At 42.0% G+C, this 14592-nt stretch overlaps 1 protein-coding gene across 1 annotated transcript in view; it reads left to right on the forward strand.

The window, feature by feature from the left end:
• IPO11 (importin 11) overlaps positions 1-14592 on the forward strand; it is a 233060-nt gene that overhangs the window by 15279 nt on the left and 203189 nt on the right. The window contains exon 3 of the mRNA XM_017850710.1: positions 12853-12996. Within this exon, the coding sequence (XP_017706199.1) occupies positions 12853-12996 (144 nt within the window). The remainder of the gene's footprint in view (positions 1-12852; positions 12997-14592) is intronic.

Here is a 14592-nt window from a genome sequence, read left to right on the forward strand (position 1 = left end):
TTTTTTTTTTTTTTTTTTTTTTTTTTTTGATACGGAGTTTTGCTCTTGTGGCCCAGGCTGGAGTGCAATGGCGCGATCCCGGCTCACTGCAACTTCTGCCTCCTAAGTACAAGCGATTCTCCTGCCTTAGCCTCCCGAGTAGCTGGGATTACAGGCGCCCACCACCACACCTGGCTCATTTTTTGTATTTTTAGTAGAGACAGAGTTTCGCCACATAGGTCAGACAGGTCTCGAGCTCCTTACCTCAGGTGATCCACATGCCTTGGCATCCCAAAGTGCTGGGATTACAGGTGTGAGCCACCAAGCCCTCCGGATGCATTTCTAACAAGCAGGAGTTTGCACATTTTTTGAAAACTCTAAGCAGAAGTTTGTAGGTCTTTTGAAACTCTTGAGTAGATTTGATGTTTTAGGAGTAGGGAAGAGAAAGAAAGCAAATAGCTCCTCTCTTTCATGTCACATATATTTTGTTGCGCATTTTTTCCTTCCAAACAAACCAGTTTTTGACAGTCTGCGTGAAGTGTCATCGGGCAGGTGTTCCCAGCCCTCAGACCATGGACCAGTATCAGTCAGTCCGTGGCCTGCTAGGAACCGGGCCACATTGGAGGAGGTGAGCAGTGGGTGGCGAGTGAGCATTACTACCTGAGGTCCACCTCCTGTCAGATCAGCAGCAGCATTAGATCCTCACAAAAGCGCAAACCCTGTTGTGAACTGCACATGCAAAGGATCTAGGTTGCATACTACTTACGATAATCTCACTAATGCCTGATGATCTGTGGTTGGAACAGTTTCATCAAGAAATATTCCTCCCCTGCCCTTTACCCCTCCCCCACTGCCCCACCCCTTCTATGGAAAAATTGTCTTCTATGAAACCAGTCCCTGGTACCAAAAATGTTGGGGACTGTTGTCATAGGGAATACATCAGTAGCCCTGGTGGTTCTTTTAGCTGAAGGTATTTGGGAAATATATGGAAGCATCTTTAGTCAGTCTGTGTGAAGTGTTAATAACGTATAGTGCGCAGGGACAGAGAAGCTAAACAACCTGTAATACATGCACAGAAAAGAATTTTCTTGTCCAAACTGCCAAAGACTTCTGCTGAGAAACTGAAATGAATCCAGATGTTGCAGTACTCATTTGACTCCAGTTGTTGTAATACACAGTAGCATCTTTGGAACGTCCTTGTCTTATGCCAAAAGTCTGACATTCTTTCATCTTGCTTTAATTTCTTGATCTTTTTGGCCCGGAGTTAACATCAATTGTTGTTGAAACTATGGACACTTTTTTTTATTTTTATTTTTTTAAAGAGACAGGGTCTCATTATGTTACCCAGGCTGATCTCGAACTCCTGAGCTAAAGTGATCCTCCAACCTTGGCCTCCTAAAGTGCGAGATTACAGGCATGAGCCACCACTCCTGGCTTATATAAGTCACATTTTATTTATTTATTTTTTCGAGATGGAGTCTCACTCTGTCGCCCAGGCTGGAGTGCCATGGCGCGATCTCAGCTCACTGCAACCTCCGCCTCCCAGGTTCAAGGGATTCTACTGTCTCAGCCTCCTGAGTAGCTCGGATTACAGACGCATGCCACCACGCCTGGCTAATTTTTGTAGTTAGTAGAGACGGAGTTTCACCATGTTGGTCAGACTGGTCTTGAACTCATGACCTCGTAATCCACCCGCCTCAACCTCCCAAAGTGCTGGGATTACAAGCGTGAGCCCCTGCACCTGGCACATTGTAAAAAAATTAAAAAAATTTTTTTTTTAGAGACAGAGTCTCACTTTGTCGCCTGGGCTAGAGTGCAGTGGCACAGTCGTAGCTCACTGCAAGTCAGACTCCTGGGCTCCTCCACACTCAGCCTCCTGAGTAGCTAGCTGGGACTACAGGTTTGTGCCACTACTCCTGGCTGAATTTTTTGTTTTTTATTTTTTGTAGAGTTGAGGTCTCACTATTTTACCCAGGCTGGCCTTGAACTCCTGGGCTGAAGCTGTCCTCCCGCCTAAACTCCCAAAGTGCCGAGATTACGCTTGAGCCACTGCACATGGCAATCTCTTGTGGATTTGGACATTTACATAGTCAAAGCACTTTAAAAAAGCAGCTTTATTGAGCTGTAATTTACAGTCCGTGTAATTCGCCCAGTGAAACAAGTACAATTCAGTGGTTTTTAGTATATTCACAGAGTTGTGCAACCATCATTACAGTCAGTTTTAGAACATTTTCATCGTCCCAAATAGCAGTTGCTCCACATTTTCCCCCAATCCCCTAGCCTAGGGAACCACTTATCTACTTTCTTGTATTATAAATTTGCCTATTCTTCGTATTTCATATAAATGGGGATCATGCAACTTGTGGTTTTATGTGACTGGCTTCTTCCGCTTAGGGTGATATTTTCAAGGCTCATTCATGTTTTACTATGTTACAGGATTTCATTCCTTTTTAAGTGAAATAATACTTCATTGTATGGAAATACCACATTTTATTTTATTTATTTTAATTTAATTTTAGTTTTTGAGACAGAGTCTCACTGTTTGGCCCAGGCTGGAGTACAGTGGCATGATCTCGGTTCACTGCAACCTCCGCCTCCTGGGTTCTAGTGATTCTCATGCCTTAGCCTCCCGAGTAGCTGGGATTACAGGTGCACAGCACCATGCCTGGCTGATTTTCGTGTGTGGGTGTGGGTGTGTGTGTATATATGTATGTGTGTGTGTGTGTGTACATATATATATGTATGTTTTTTTTTTTTTTTTTTGAGACCGAGTCTCACTTTGTCGTCCAGGCTGCAGTGCAGTCCCAGTGGTGTGATCTCGGCTCACTGCAATCTCTGCCTCCCGGGTTCAAGCGATTCTTCTACCTCAGCCTCCCGAGTAGCTGGGACTACAGGCACATGCCATCATGCCCAGCTAATTTTTTGTATTTTTAGTAGAGTTGGGGTTTCACCGTGTTAGCCAGGCTGGTCTCGATCTCCTGACCTCGTGATCCGCCTGCCTCAGCCTCCTGAAGTGCTGGGATTACAGGCATGAGCCACTGCGCCTGGCCTGATTTTTATATTTTTAGTAGAGACGAGGTTTCACCATGTTGGCCAAGCTGGTCTTGAACTCTGGACCTCAGGGGATCTGCCCACCTTGATCTCTCAAAGTGCTGGGATTATAGGCATGAGTCACTGCACCTGGCTGAAATACGCATTTTATTTACCCATTCATCACATGATAGATATTTGAGTTGTCAGTTTTTGGCTACTATGAATAATGTTGCAGTGAATATCTGTGTATGAGTTTTTGTGTGGACATATTCATTTCTCTTGAGCGTATGTCCAAAGGTAGAATTGTTATGTTATATGTTAGTCTGTGTTTAACATTTTGAGGAACTGCCGGACTTCCAAAGTGGCCACTTGACATTCGCACCAGCAATGCCTGAGGGTTGCAGTTTCTCCTTACTGATGCCTCATTATCTTTTTTTAAAAAGCTGGACACCATTGATTGGATCATTATCTTTTTGATTATTAGAGTAGTAGTGGGTGTGATACTGTGTTTTTTTTTTAATTTAAATTTAAATTTTTTTAATACAGATGGAGTTTTGCCGTGTTGCCCAGGTTGGTCTTGAACTCCTGAGGCTCAAGCAGTCCGTCAGCCTTGGTCTCCAAAAGTGCTGGGATTATAGGCGTGAGCCACCTTGGCTAGCCTCATTGTGGTTTTGATTTGTGTTACCATAATTGCTAATGATGTTGAGCATCTTTTCATATACTTATTGACCATTTTTGCATCTTCTTTAACCACCTTTTAAAATCCTTTACCTATTTTAAATTGGGTTATTTTCTTTTATTATTGGGTTGTATAAAAGTTCTTTATGTATTCTGGATCCAATTCCCTTATCAGGTATATGGTTGGCAAGTATTTTCTCTCATTCTGTGGGTTGTCTTCACTTTCGTGATAGTGTCATTTGGTGAAGTTTTAATTATTATTTTTTTGAGATCTTGCTCTGTCACCCAGGCTGGAGTGCAGTGGCACAATCATGGCTCACTGTAGCCTCAACCCCCTGGGCTCAAGTGATCCTCCTGCCTCAGCTTCCTGAGTAGCTGGGATATTAGGTATGTACCATCATGCCTGGCTAATTTAAATTTTTTGTAGCGACAAGTTCTTGCTGTGTTCACTAGACTGGTCATAAACTCCTGGGCTCAAGTGATCCTCCTCTCTTGGCCTCCCAAAGTGTTGGGATTACAGGTGTGAGCCACTGCATCTGGCCAAAATCTTTTATTAAAAAAAAGAAGATAGGCTGGGTGCGGTGACTCACACCTGTAATTCCAGCACTTGGGGAGGCCAAGGTGGGTGGATCACGAGGTCGGGAGTTCGAGACCAGCCTGGCCAACATAGTGAAACCCCATCTCTATTAAAAATACAAAAATTAGCCAGGTGTGGTGGTGCACCCCATAATCCCATCTACTCAGGAGGCTGAGGCAGGAGAATCACTTGAACCCGGGAGGCGGAGGTTGCAAGTGAGCTGAGATTGCGCTCCAGCCTGGGCAACAGAGTGAGACCCTGTCTCAAAAAAAAAAAAAAGTACAGTCAGCTGTCCATATTTGCAGGTTCTACATATGCAGGTTTAACCAATGTCATGTTGAAAATATTCAAAAAGATTAACAGAAATAGTAGAACAACAACAAAATATAGTATAGCAACTATTTACATAGCATTTATATTAGGTATTATAAGTAATCTAGGGGTGAGTTAAAGTATATGGGAGGATATGCGTGTATTATATGAAAATACTACTATGTCATTTAATATAGGGGACCTGGGCATCCTTGGATTTTTGTATCTGCAGGTGGTCCTGGAACCAGTCCCCCCTCATATACTGAGGGAGAACTGTATGGGCATTTACACACAGCTATGAAAGTCCGTCTAATCTGCATCTCAGAAGTAGTAATCTACATCTCATTCTGACTACATCTCAGAAGTTTTGGTATGCTGTGTCTCCATTTTCATTCATTTCAAAATATTTTCTCATTTGCCTGTGATTTATTTGAGTTGTTGGTTATATAGGAGTGACTTTTTTCATTTCCACATATTTGTGAAGTTTTTGTATGTCTCTGTTATTGATTATGATCAGAGAACATATCTGTATGATTTCAGTTCTTTTAAATTTACTGAGGCTTGTTTTGTGGCCTAGCATATGGTCTGTCCTGGAGAATGTTCCATGTGTACTTGAGAAAAATATGTGCATTTTTCTTTTGTTGAGTGGAGTATTCTGTAAATGTCTTTTGGGTCTTGTTTGTGAGTAATGTGGTTCTAGGCTTGTATTTCCTTGTTGATCTTTTTCTTAGTGTTCTGTTATTGGAAATGGAGTGTTAAAGTCTCCAAATGTTATTGTAACTCAGAATCCCAGCTTTAAAATGCATTTAAAATTTTTTCCCTTCTTAATCTTTTTATTTTATTTTGTATTTTGTATTTTTATTTTTGAGACAGTCTTCCTCTGTCACCCACGCTGGAGTGCAGTGGCACAATCTTATCTCACTGCAGCCTTGACCTCCAGGGCTCAAGCGGTCCTCTCACCTCAGCCTCCCAAGTAGCTGGGACCACAGGCATGTGCCAGCCACCACATCTGACTAATCTTTTGTATTTTTAGTAGAGGTGGGTTTTTGCCATATTACCGGGGCTGTTCTTGAACTCCTGAGCTCAGGCGAACTGCTCACCTCAGCCTCCCAACATGCTGGGATTACAGGTGTGAGCCACCATGCCAGGCCCCTTAATCTCAGAAAGCAGTCTAGCAATGTATTTAATTTAATTAAATTTAATTATTTATTTTATTTTATTTTGAGAGAGAGCCTTGCTCTGTCGCCAGGCTGGAGTACAGTAGTGCGTTCTTGGCTCACTGCAACCTCTGCTTCCCAGGTTCAAGCGATTCCCCTGCCTCAGCCTCCCAAGCAGCTGGGATTACAGGCATGCATCACCACGTCCAGCTAATTTTTTGAATTTTAGTAGAAATGGGGTTTCACCATGTTAGCCAGGCTGTTCTTGAACTCCTGACCTCAGGTGATTCTCCCACTTCAGCCTCCAAAAGTGCTGGGATTACAGGTGTGAGCCACGGGAGCCACTGTGCCTGACCTTATTTTGTATTTTGAGACAGTCTCCTCTGTCACCCAGGCTGCAGTGCAGTGATGTGCTTTCCCCACTGCAACCTCCACCACCTGGGTTCAAGTGATACTTTTGCCTCAACCTCCTGAGGAGCTGGGACTACAGGCACATGGCACTGTATGCCTGGCTAACTTTTTCCATTTTTAGTAGAGATGGGGTTTGCTGTGTTGGCCAGGCTGGTCTTGAACTCCTGGCCCCAAGTAATCCTCCCACCTCGACCTCCCAAAGTGCTGGCATTACAGGTGTGAGCTACCACATCTGGGCCTTACAGTGTATTTTAAAACTCTTCATTTTCCTTCCTTTTCCACCAGGCACTCCTGTGTACAGTACTCATCTAACTGTGCACTTGCTTAGAAATTCCAGAAGCTTTTTTTTTTGAGACGAAGTCTTGCTCTGTCACCCAGGTTGGAGTGTAGTGGTGTGATCTCGGCTCACTGCAGTCTCTACCTCCTGAGTTCAAGCGATTTTTCCAGGGGCTAACTTTAAAACAAATCAGACATAGGGACTCAGCTGTGGAATTCTCCTGCTTAGGAAAAGTTACAGATGGTCTGCCACCACCAGGCTGAAGTCAAGATGATGCCAGCTATACCACCAGCTTACTCAAGATAGCCATTAGCAAGGTGTGCAGAGCAGACGCAGTGGCTCACACCTGTATTCCCAGCACTTTGGGAGGCTGAGGTAGGTGAATTACTTGAGGCCAGGAGTTTGAAACCAGCCTGGCCATCATGGCGAAACCCCAGCTCTATTAAAAATACAAAAGTTAGCCAGGCTTGGTGGTGCACACCTGTAATCGCAGCTACTTGGGTGGCTGAGGCACAAGAATCGTTTGAGCCCAGGAGGCAGAGGTTGCAGTGAGCTGAGATTGCGCCACTGCACTCCAGCCTGGATGACAGAGCAAGACAGGGTGACATGTGAGTCTTCTCACATACATGCATACATACATACATACATATGGCATGCGGACCTGTACCCTCCTGCACCACTCCCGTGTGTTTCTTACACCAAGTTTTTCTTCTTAAACCCCTTCACTCAGTGCCAAAAAACCGAAATGATTCCTTTGAGGCTTGAGCTGGGCTCTTTTCCCATTTACAAACATTTAAGTAAAAGCTGCTTTCCTTTTACCACACCATACTTTGACGGCCAAATTTGAGTTGGGTACTTTATTTATCCTGGTGTGGTACCTCTGCTCTTTGAGCAAGCTGTTGTGGGCATGATAGAGGCTCACTATTCTTTGCCTGCTGCCCTGTGGTAGAGCTTCTGGCCCAGGAGTGGTGCCTGGATGGAAGAAGAGAGCCCTGGACCTCTAGCTGTGTTTGCCTGGTATAGAACTTCTACAGCATATAGCTGGGGTGTATGAGAAATGCTGGCTGGCTGGCTACCCATCCGAGGGAGAGACCATAGCCCTTAGCTGGGAGTTAGGGTGAGTGAAAGCCCCGTGTTCTTGGCTGTATGTCCCTGGAGTAGAGCTTCCTCACATTGTGGGGCAGGGCTGGGTTTGTGGCTAAAAAACCACAGATTCTTAACTGTTCCTATCACGATTTAGTAGTATTTGTCACATAGATGTTTCTGTATTTGCTGTATGAGCTTAAGACATTTTCCGGAGACTTTGAGCCTTTTATAATTTTCACCAGTTAGGGTTGTATCCCTGAGGAGAGGGTCAGTGGAGCTACTCATGCCATCATTACAGAAATATTCTTTTAAACTGGAAGTTAGTCCCAGTCTTGATTAGATGAATGTTGACCATTTTTGATGTTTCAGAGGCAAGGCTGTGGGCTGCGTATTTCATCATATCAGGAGGCACTTAAGGTCAAGTTGTGTTGCTGTTGTTGATAACTGAATTTACTCTCTTGGTTAAGCTGGTGACTGATGATGGATTTCTTTATTTTAAAGGTTCGTTTCTTCATTACAATTAGCAAGTAATCTGTGGAGTGATACTTGGACACACTGGGAACACATTCTGTTCCCCAACAACTGTTGTTTCATTTAATGGTTTTAGCATGGGTTATTTACCCATGCCTGAATAAATTATTTCGCTCTAGGAACCCTTTTTATTTTGAAACACTCTTCAGTTTTTACTCTAATTTTGAAACCTTTTGGTTTTTTTTTAGAGTCAGTCTACTTAATGTGTTGGCATTTAGTAGACTTGTTGAGGTTATTGTATGTGTGAAATGCCCTGAAACTAATGACAAACACAGATAATACAAATATTCTAAAGAAAATTGTTATGTATGGCTGAAATTAAAGTCACTGCAAGTCTGAGAAATCTGTTAGTGGCAGGCAAAGGTGCTGAGTTTTCTTTTGTTTGCTTGCTTCTTTTAATGAGCATTTTTATGTTTCCAACTACAGGCACATTTGTATACCTTTGGGCTTTGGGTTTTTACCCATTTAGATGAACCACTCATATTGGTTCTGTGTGGGAGATATACTCTGGGTGCCAACTGGTATGGTAGAAACGTACCTTTCACAATTTGTTTTAACAGTAAGAATAACTTCCGGCCGGGCGTGGTGGCTCACACCTGTAATCCTGGCACTTTGGGAGACTGAGGTGGGTGGATCACGAGGTCAGGAGATCGAGACCATCCTGGCTAACACCGTCTCTACTAAAAATATAAAAAATTAGCTGGGCGTGGTGGCAGGCGCCTGTAGTCCCAGCTACTCGGCAGGCTGAGGCAGGAGAATGGTGTGAACCCGGGAGGCGGAGCTTGCAGTGAGCCAAGATCGCACCACTGCACTCCAGCCTGGGCAACAGAGCGAGACTCTGTCTCAAAAAAAAAAAAAAAAAAAGCATAGCTTCCTCTGCCTCTCTCCCCAGTAGCCCATAGATTTTGGGTAGACAACAGAGACTGTTCTGATTCTTATCCTAACAACTACTGCAGTGTCTGGCAAAAAATAGGTGCCCCAAAACTGTATGAACTGAGCTCTTCCCCCTGAGACTGGATGGACTTCTTAGGAGCAAGCGCCAAAGCAAGGGGATGACCTAGATGGGGCAGGTACTGGAAGGAGGCAGGGATGGGAAACTCTAGCAGATTCCACTAGAACAGGAAAAATTATGAGGATAAGGATTGCTTTGCTGTGTGCATTTATGTTCTCCACACAATCTTTGCTCTAGGGAAAAATTGCTTTGAGGGTTGGTAGTAGCCAGTGATTTTTTTAGTAGTAGCCCAAAGCAAGGCCGTGACTTTTATCTTTACTTCTTTGGTAGAGGGGTGGGATGAGGATGAGTTCTGGTAGAGCTTTTCTCCATTCATATGTTGACATCAATATATTTATATTGTTCCTATCCTGTGTCTATTTTTATACCTATATGAAAAGTCTAGACACCTTATTTTGCCCCATTTGTTCCTGCCCTTTTCTCCAACTTCATTTTCTGCCACTTTCCCTGTTTCCCACTAAGTGTCAGTCATATTGGCCTTCTTAAGTTTGTTTCTGATCCCAAGGCCTTTTTTCTAGTTGTTTTCCCTATCTGAAGCTCTGCCTTCTGATCTTTGCATGGGTTTCTCTTGTTCATGTCTGTCATAAATGTCACTTCTCAGAAGCCTTCCCTGAATACCCAATCTAAAGTGACACACTCAGTTGCAGTCGATCTTTTTTTTTGTTTGTGTGTGTGTGTGTTTTTTTTTTTTTTTTTTGAGACGGAGCCTATATCTGTCGCCCAGGCTGGAGTGCAGTGGTGCGATCTTGACACACTGCAACCTCCGCCTCCCGGGTTCATTCCATTCTCCTGCCGAGTAGCTGGGACTACAGGCACCCGCCACAACGCCCGGCTTATTTTTTGTGTTTTTGGTAGAGACGAGGTTTCACCGGGTTAGCCAGGATGGTCTCGATCTCCTGATCTCATGATCCGCCCGCCTCGGCCTCCCAAAGTGCTGGGATTACAGGCATGAGCCACTGCACCCGGCTGTTTGTGTTTTTGAGACAGGGTTTCACTGTTGCCCAGGCTGGAGTGCAGTGGCATGATCACAACTCACTGTATCCTGGACCTCCCTGGGCTCAGGTGATCCTCCCATCTTAGCCTCCTTAGTAGCTGGGACTACAAGTGCACACCACCACACCTGGGTAATTTTTGTACTTTCTTTAGAGACGGGATTTTGCTCTGTTGCCCAGGTGGGTCTTGACATCCTAGGCTCAGACGATCTGTCCGCCTCAGCCTCCCAAAGTGTTGGGATAAACAGGTGTGAGCCACCACACCTGGCCATGAGATATGCTTTAAGTGTAAAAGATACACAGGATTTTGAAGATTTAGTATTAAAAGTAAAATATCTCAATATATTTTAAAAATATTGGTTACATGTTGCAGTGATAACATTTTGGATATATTGAGTCAAATACACTATTAGTCCTGGTGCAGTGGCTTACGCCTGTAATCCCAGAACTTCAGGAGGCCGAGGTGGGCAGATCATTTGAGGTCAGGAGTTTGAGACCACCCTGGCCAGTATGGCGAAACCCAGTTTCTACTAAAAATAAAATTAGCTGGACTTGGTGACTCGCACCTGTAATCGCAGCTACTTGGGAGGCTAAGGCAGGATAATTGCTTGAACCTGGGAGGCAGAGGTTGCAGTGAGCTGAGATTGCATCACTGCACTCTAGCCTAGGCAACAGAGTGAGACTCCGCCTCAAAAAATATATATATATATATATGTGTGTGTGTGTGTATATATATAAAAATATGTATAAGTATTAATATATTTTATTATTTATTAATTATATATTATTTAAATTTGATTATTCATTTACATACTTTCTTTTTTACTACTTAACGTGGCTACTAGAAAATGTAAAATTAGGCCAGATGCCATGGCTCATGCCTGTAATCACAGCACTTTGGGAGGGATTGTTTGAGCCTAGAAGTTCGAGACCAGCCGGGGCAACAAAGTGAGACCTTGTCTCTACAAAAAATATAAAAATAAAAAAAAATTAGCTGGCCTGGTGGTACATGCCTGTGTTCCCAGTTACTTAGAAGGCTGAGGTAGAGGGATCACTTGAGGTCGAGGCAGCCGTGAGCAGTGGTCACGTCACTGTATTACAGCCTGGGCGACAGAAATTTAAAATCTTAATCTGGGCTAGGCGTGGTGGCTCACCCCTATAATCCTAGCACTTTGGGAGGCCAAGGACCTGGCAGGCGGAGGTTGTAGTGAGTCGAGATCGTGCCAGTGCACTCCAGCCTGGGCAACAGAGCAAGACTCTATCTCAAAAAAAAAAAATCTTAATCTGGCTGGGCATGGTGGCTCACGCCTGTAATCCAGCACTTTGGGAGGCCGAGGCAGTCGGATCACCTCAGGTCAGGAGTTTGAGACTAGCCTGGCCAACATGGTGAAACCCTGTCTCTACTAAAAATACAAAAATTAGCTGGGCTTGTTGGTGTGCGCCTGTAATCCCAAATACCGGGGAGGCTGAGACCAGAGAATCCCTTGAACCTGGGAGGTGGAGTGAGTTTGAGGTTGTGTGCTATTGCACTCCAGTTTGGGTGACAGAGTGAGACTCCATCTCAAAAAATAAATCAAAATCAAATCAAATCTTAATCCAACTCTATTACTAACTGTTGGTATTTTTCAGATTCTAGTTATTGGGCCCTTCTTAAGATGGTACAGTGAAATTTTGTGTTTTGATTAGCCTTGCTTTACTTACATAGGTTTTGAAATGGTTAATTTTCCCTAAAAGATAATCTAGGTCAGATTTCTTGTTGAATCAGCATTTGGGATCTTGCTATTTCACTGCAATTTAATTATAATTATTTTAACAAAGAAATCCATTTGCTTTGGCTATATTCTTTATAGGCTAATAACTTTCAGACTTTTACTGTCTGGAACATTCTTCAGTCATAGAGTTAGCCATTATCACTAAGCTATATCAATACAGTACAAAGCTATTCCCTGTCACCCCTGCACTGAGAACTTCGATTTATTTTCTGTCAGCATTTTTAGCTTTCAGTTTTAATCCTTATGTTTTGTATGTGTATATTGTGAATAACTATACATACTTGCTAAGTATAGAATTGTATATACAATTTTGGGGGCAATTAGAAACAGAATCCTGGAGAATTCAACAAATTCAAGAAATTGTGTATTTGTTGAATGGCTTCAGCTACGTGGTATAGGATTAGATGACTCAGCCCTTAAGATCCTTTCTGACTTAGGTTTTAGATTTTTGTTTAATAGGTCAGTTTGGCTTTTTTCTCCATAGCATTTCATTTTGTGTGTTTCTTAAAATGATTTGGACGTGTACCTCTGGTGGCATGTAAGATGATGTTGGAGAATACAAATGAGTCAAAGCAACTCTTTTTCGGTTTTCTTTTCTTCCTTCTGATTTTGTCAAGGATAAAGTTAGGTGCTACTTGCTACATGGTTTAATACTTTTATAACACTTATTAGTCTCCTTTTTAAAACGAAGACGGAAGGCATTATGCTTAGTCTTGGGCACATAATGGTACTTACTCAGAATTTAGAAACTTTGAAGTTTGTGTGTGTGTCTCCCCTCCCTCAGTTTATTATCTTACATTTATAGAACAATGAAAGAGAGTTTCGTTTAAGAATAAATTGATGTAAGCAAAAATAATTTGATTATGAATTTTAAGGAAGAGTGTGGATATACTTAGAAAAGATAGAAAGGCAGAACATGAAGGAGTAGATGAATAGGAGTAATTCAGTACATGAAAGCTTTTTGTCTCCATTTATTTTACTGTTAATTTTTTATTGTAATACACACATTCAAGTATGTTAACTTATCATTGCCAGGTTTCCATGGATCTCAATAGTGCCAGCACTGTTGTTCTTCAGGTCTTAACACAGGCCACCAGTCAGGATACTGCTGTGTTAAAACCAGCCGAGGAGCAGCTGAAGCAGTGGGAGACACAGCCAGGTTTCTATTCAGTGTTGCTGGTAAGTTGTTCTAAAATTGTTTGCTTTTCTTTTTAATAAAATGAGACAACATTACTTTGTTTTAAAAACCTAGTTTTCTTGGTAGTTTAGTGAAATAGATTCAAATGTTTGGCTGCTGATGCCTTTGCCATTATTTTATTACTTTATGGCTTCTTAAGGGTGTTAAAGAAATATTTATTGATAAATATAAAAATAAGCAAGGTATGTGTAGCATCTGCTCAGAAGGCAAAACCATGATGATTTTCAGTTTTAGTATGTTGAAAGTATCTACCATCAGGACTGGAGGTGACACTCTTTCATATTTTGTCTTTATCCCTACCCCAGGTAATTTATGTTGTCATAGTTGTTCAGGTCTCCATATTGCAGCATCAGTGTCAGGTGTACTGTGTATTTCACTTTAAAATGTTTTCTTTTCTCATCTAAAAATTTCATTCTCTTGACACATCTGATGCTTTCTTGGGTGTAATAGGAAGTAGTATAATGAATTAACAATATGTGCTTTAAACAAACCTTTGTTGGAGTTTAAAGTTTTTGACTAATTAATCAAAATTATTTTCTCAATGCCAGAATGAAAGAAGTATTTTTGTGTTGAAGACCTTCCTTATACTTTTCTTCTAAGAAATTGAGAATTCTGATTAGTGTTTGAGGCTTAGCTTCTGGTCAGGGCAACAAAGCTCCCACTTGGGTTAAAAACTGACTCAGTATTTGTGACCGAGTCATAGAATCAGAGCAAAATTGTTCATTATATCTTGCAAAATAAAATAAGTGATAGTAGTTGTCATATATATTTTAACTTGTTGGCTAAAAAAGTTTGAGTTGTTTGTTAAATTGAAGAAGATATTGGTCGTGACTGTAAGGGAAATTGTTTAAAGTCAGACTTGTTATTCTGAATATAACAAAAAAGTTGGCTGTTTGGCTCAGTAACAGAATGGTAAAAAAAATAAAATACTGGTTTTAAAAGATATTAGAGAAAACATCTTATTCTTTATGTAATCCTAGCATCATGTTTGTAAATTTTAGGCGTAGTATATAAATCTTTAGAAAGTCTCATGAGTAGGGCTAGGTGCAGTGGCTCAGACCTGTAGTCCCAGCACTTTGGGAGGCTGAAGTGGGTGGATCACCTGAGGTCAAGAGTTTGAGACCAGCCCGACCAACATGGTGAAACCCCATCTCTACAGAAAATACAAAATTAGCTGGGCGTGCTGGCGCATGCCTGTAGTCCCAGCTACTCAGGAGGCTGAGGCAGGAGAAACACTTGAACCCGCGAGGCGGAGGTTGCAGCAAGTTGAAATCATGCCACTGCACTGCAGCCTGGGCCACAGGAACAAAACTCCGTCTCAAAAAAAAAAGAAAAAAAGAAAATCTCTTGTGTGTCTTTACTCTTCTTATGCTTATTTAAATGAATGTGCTCTATAAATTAGACTTGTGCTTTTTCAGGCCAAAATGTAAAACACTTTTGGAAGTTCTCGTTTTAATTACTGCTGGACCTTAAAAACCAGTACGCATTGCTTAACTGTTGTCTTTTTGTATATTAATAACTATACATTATTAATAATATCAAGTTCCTAGGTTTTTTTTTTTTTTTTTTTTTTTTTT

The sequence above is a fragment of the Rhinopithecus bieti genome, unplaced genomic scaffold (assembly GCF_001698545.2).
Source record: "Rhinopithecus bieti isolate Rb0 unplaced genomic scaffold, ASM169854v2 scaffold_2409, whole genome shotgun sequence".
NCBI classification, from domain to species: domain Eukaryota; kingdom Metazoa; phylum Chordata; class Mammalia; order Primates; family Cercopithecidae; genus Rhinopithecus; species Rhinopithecus bieti.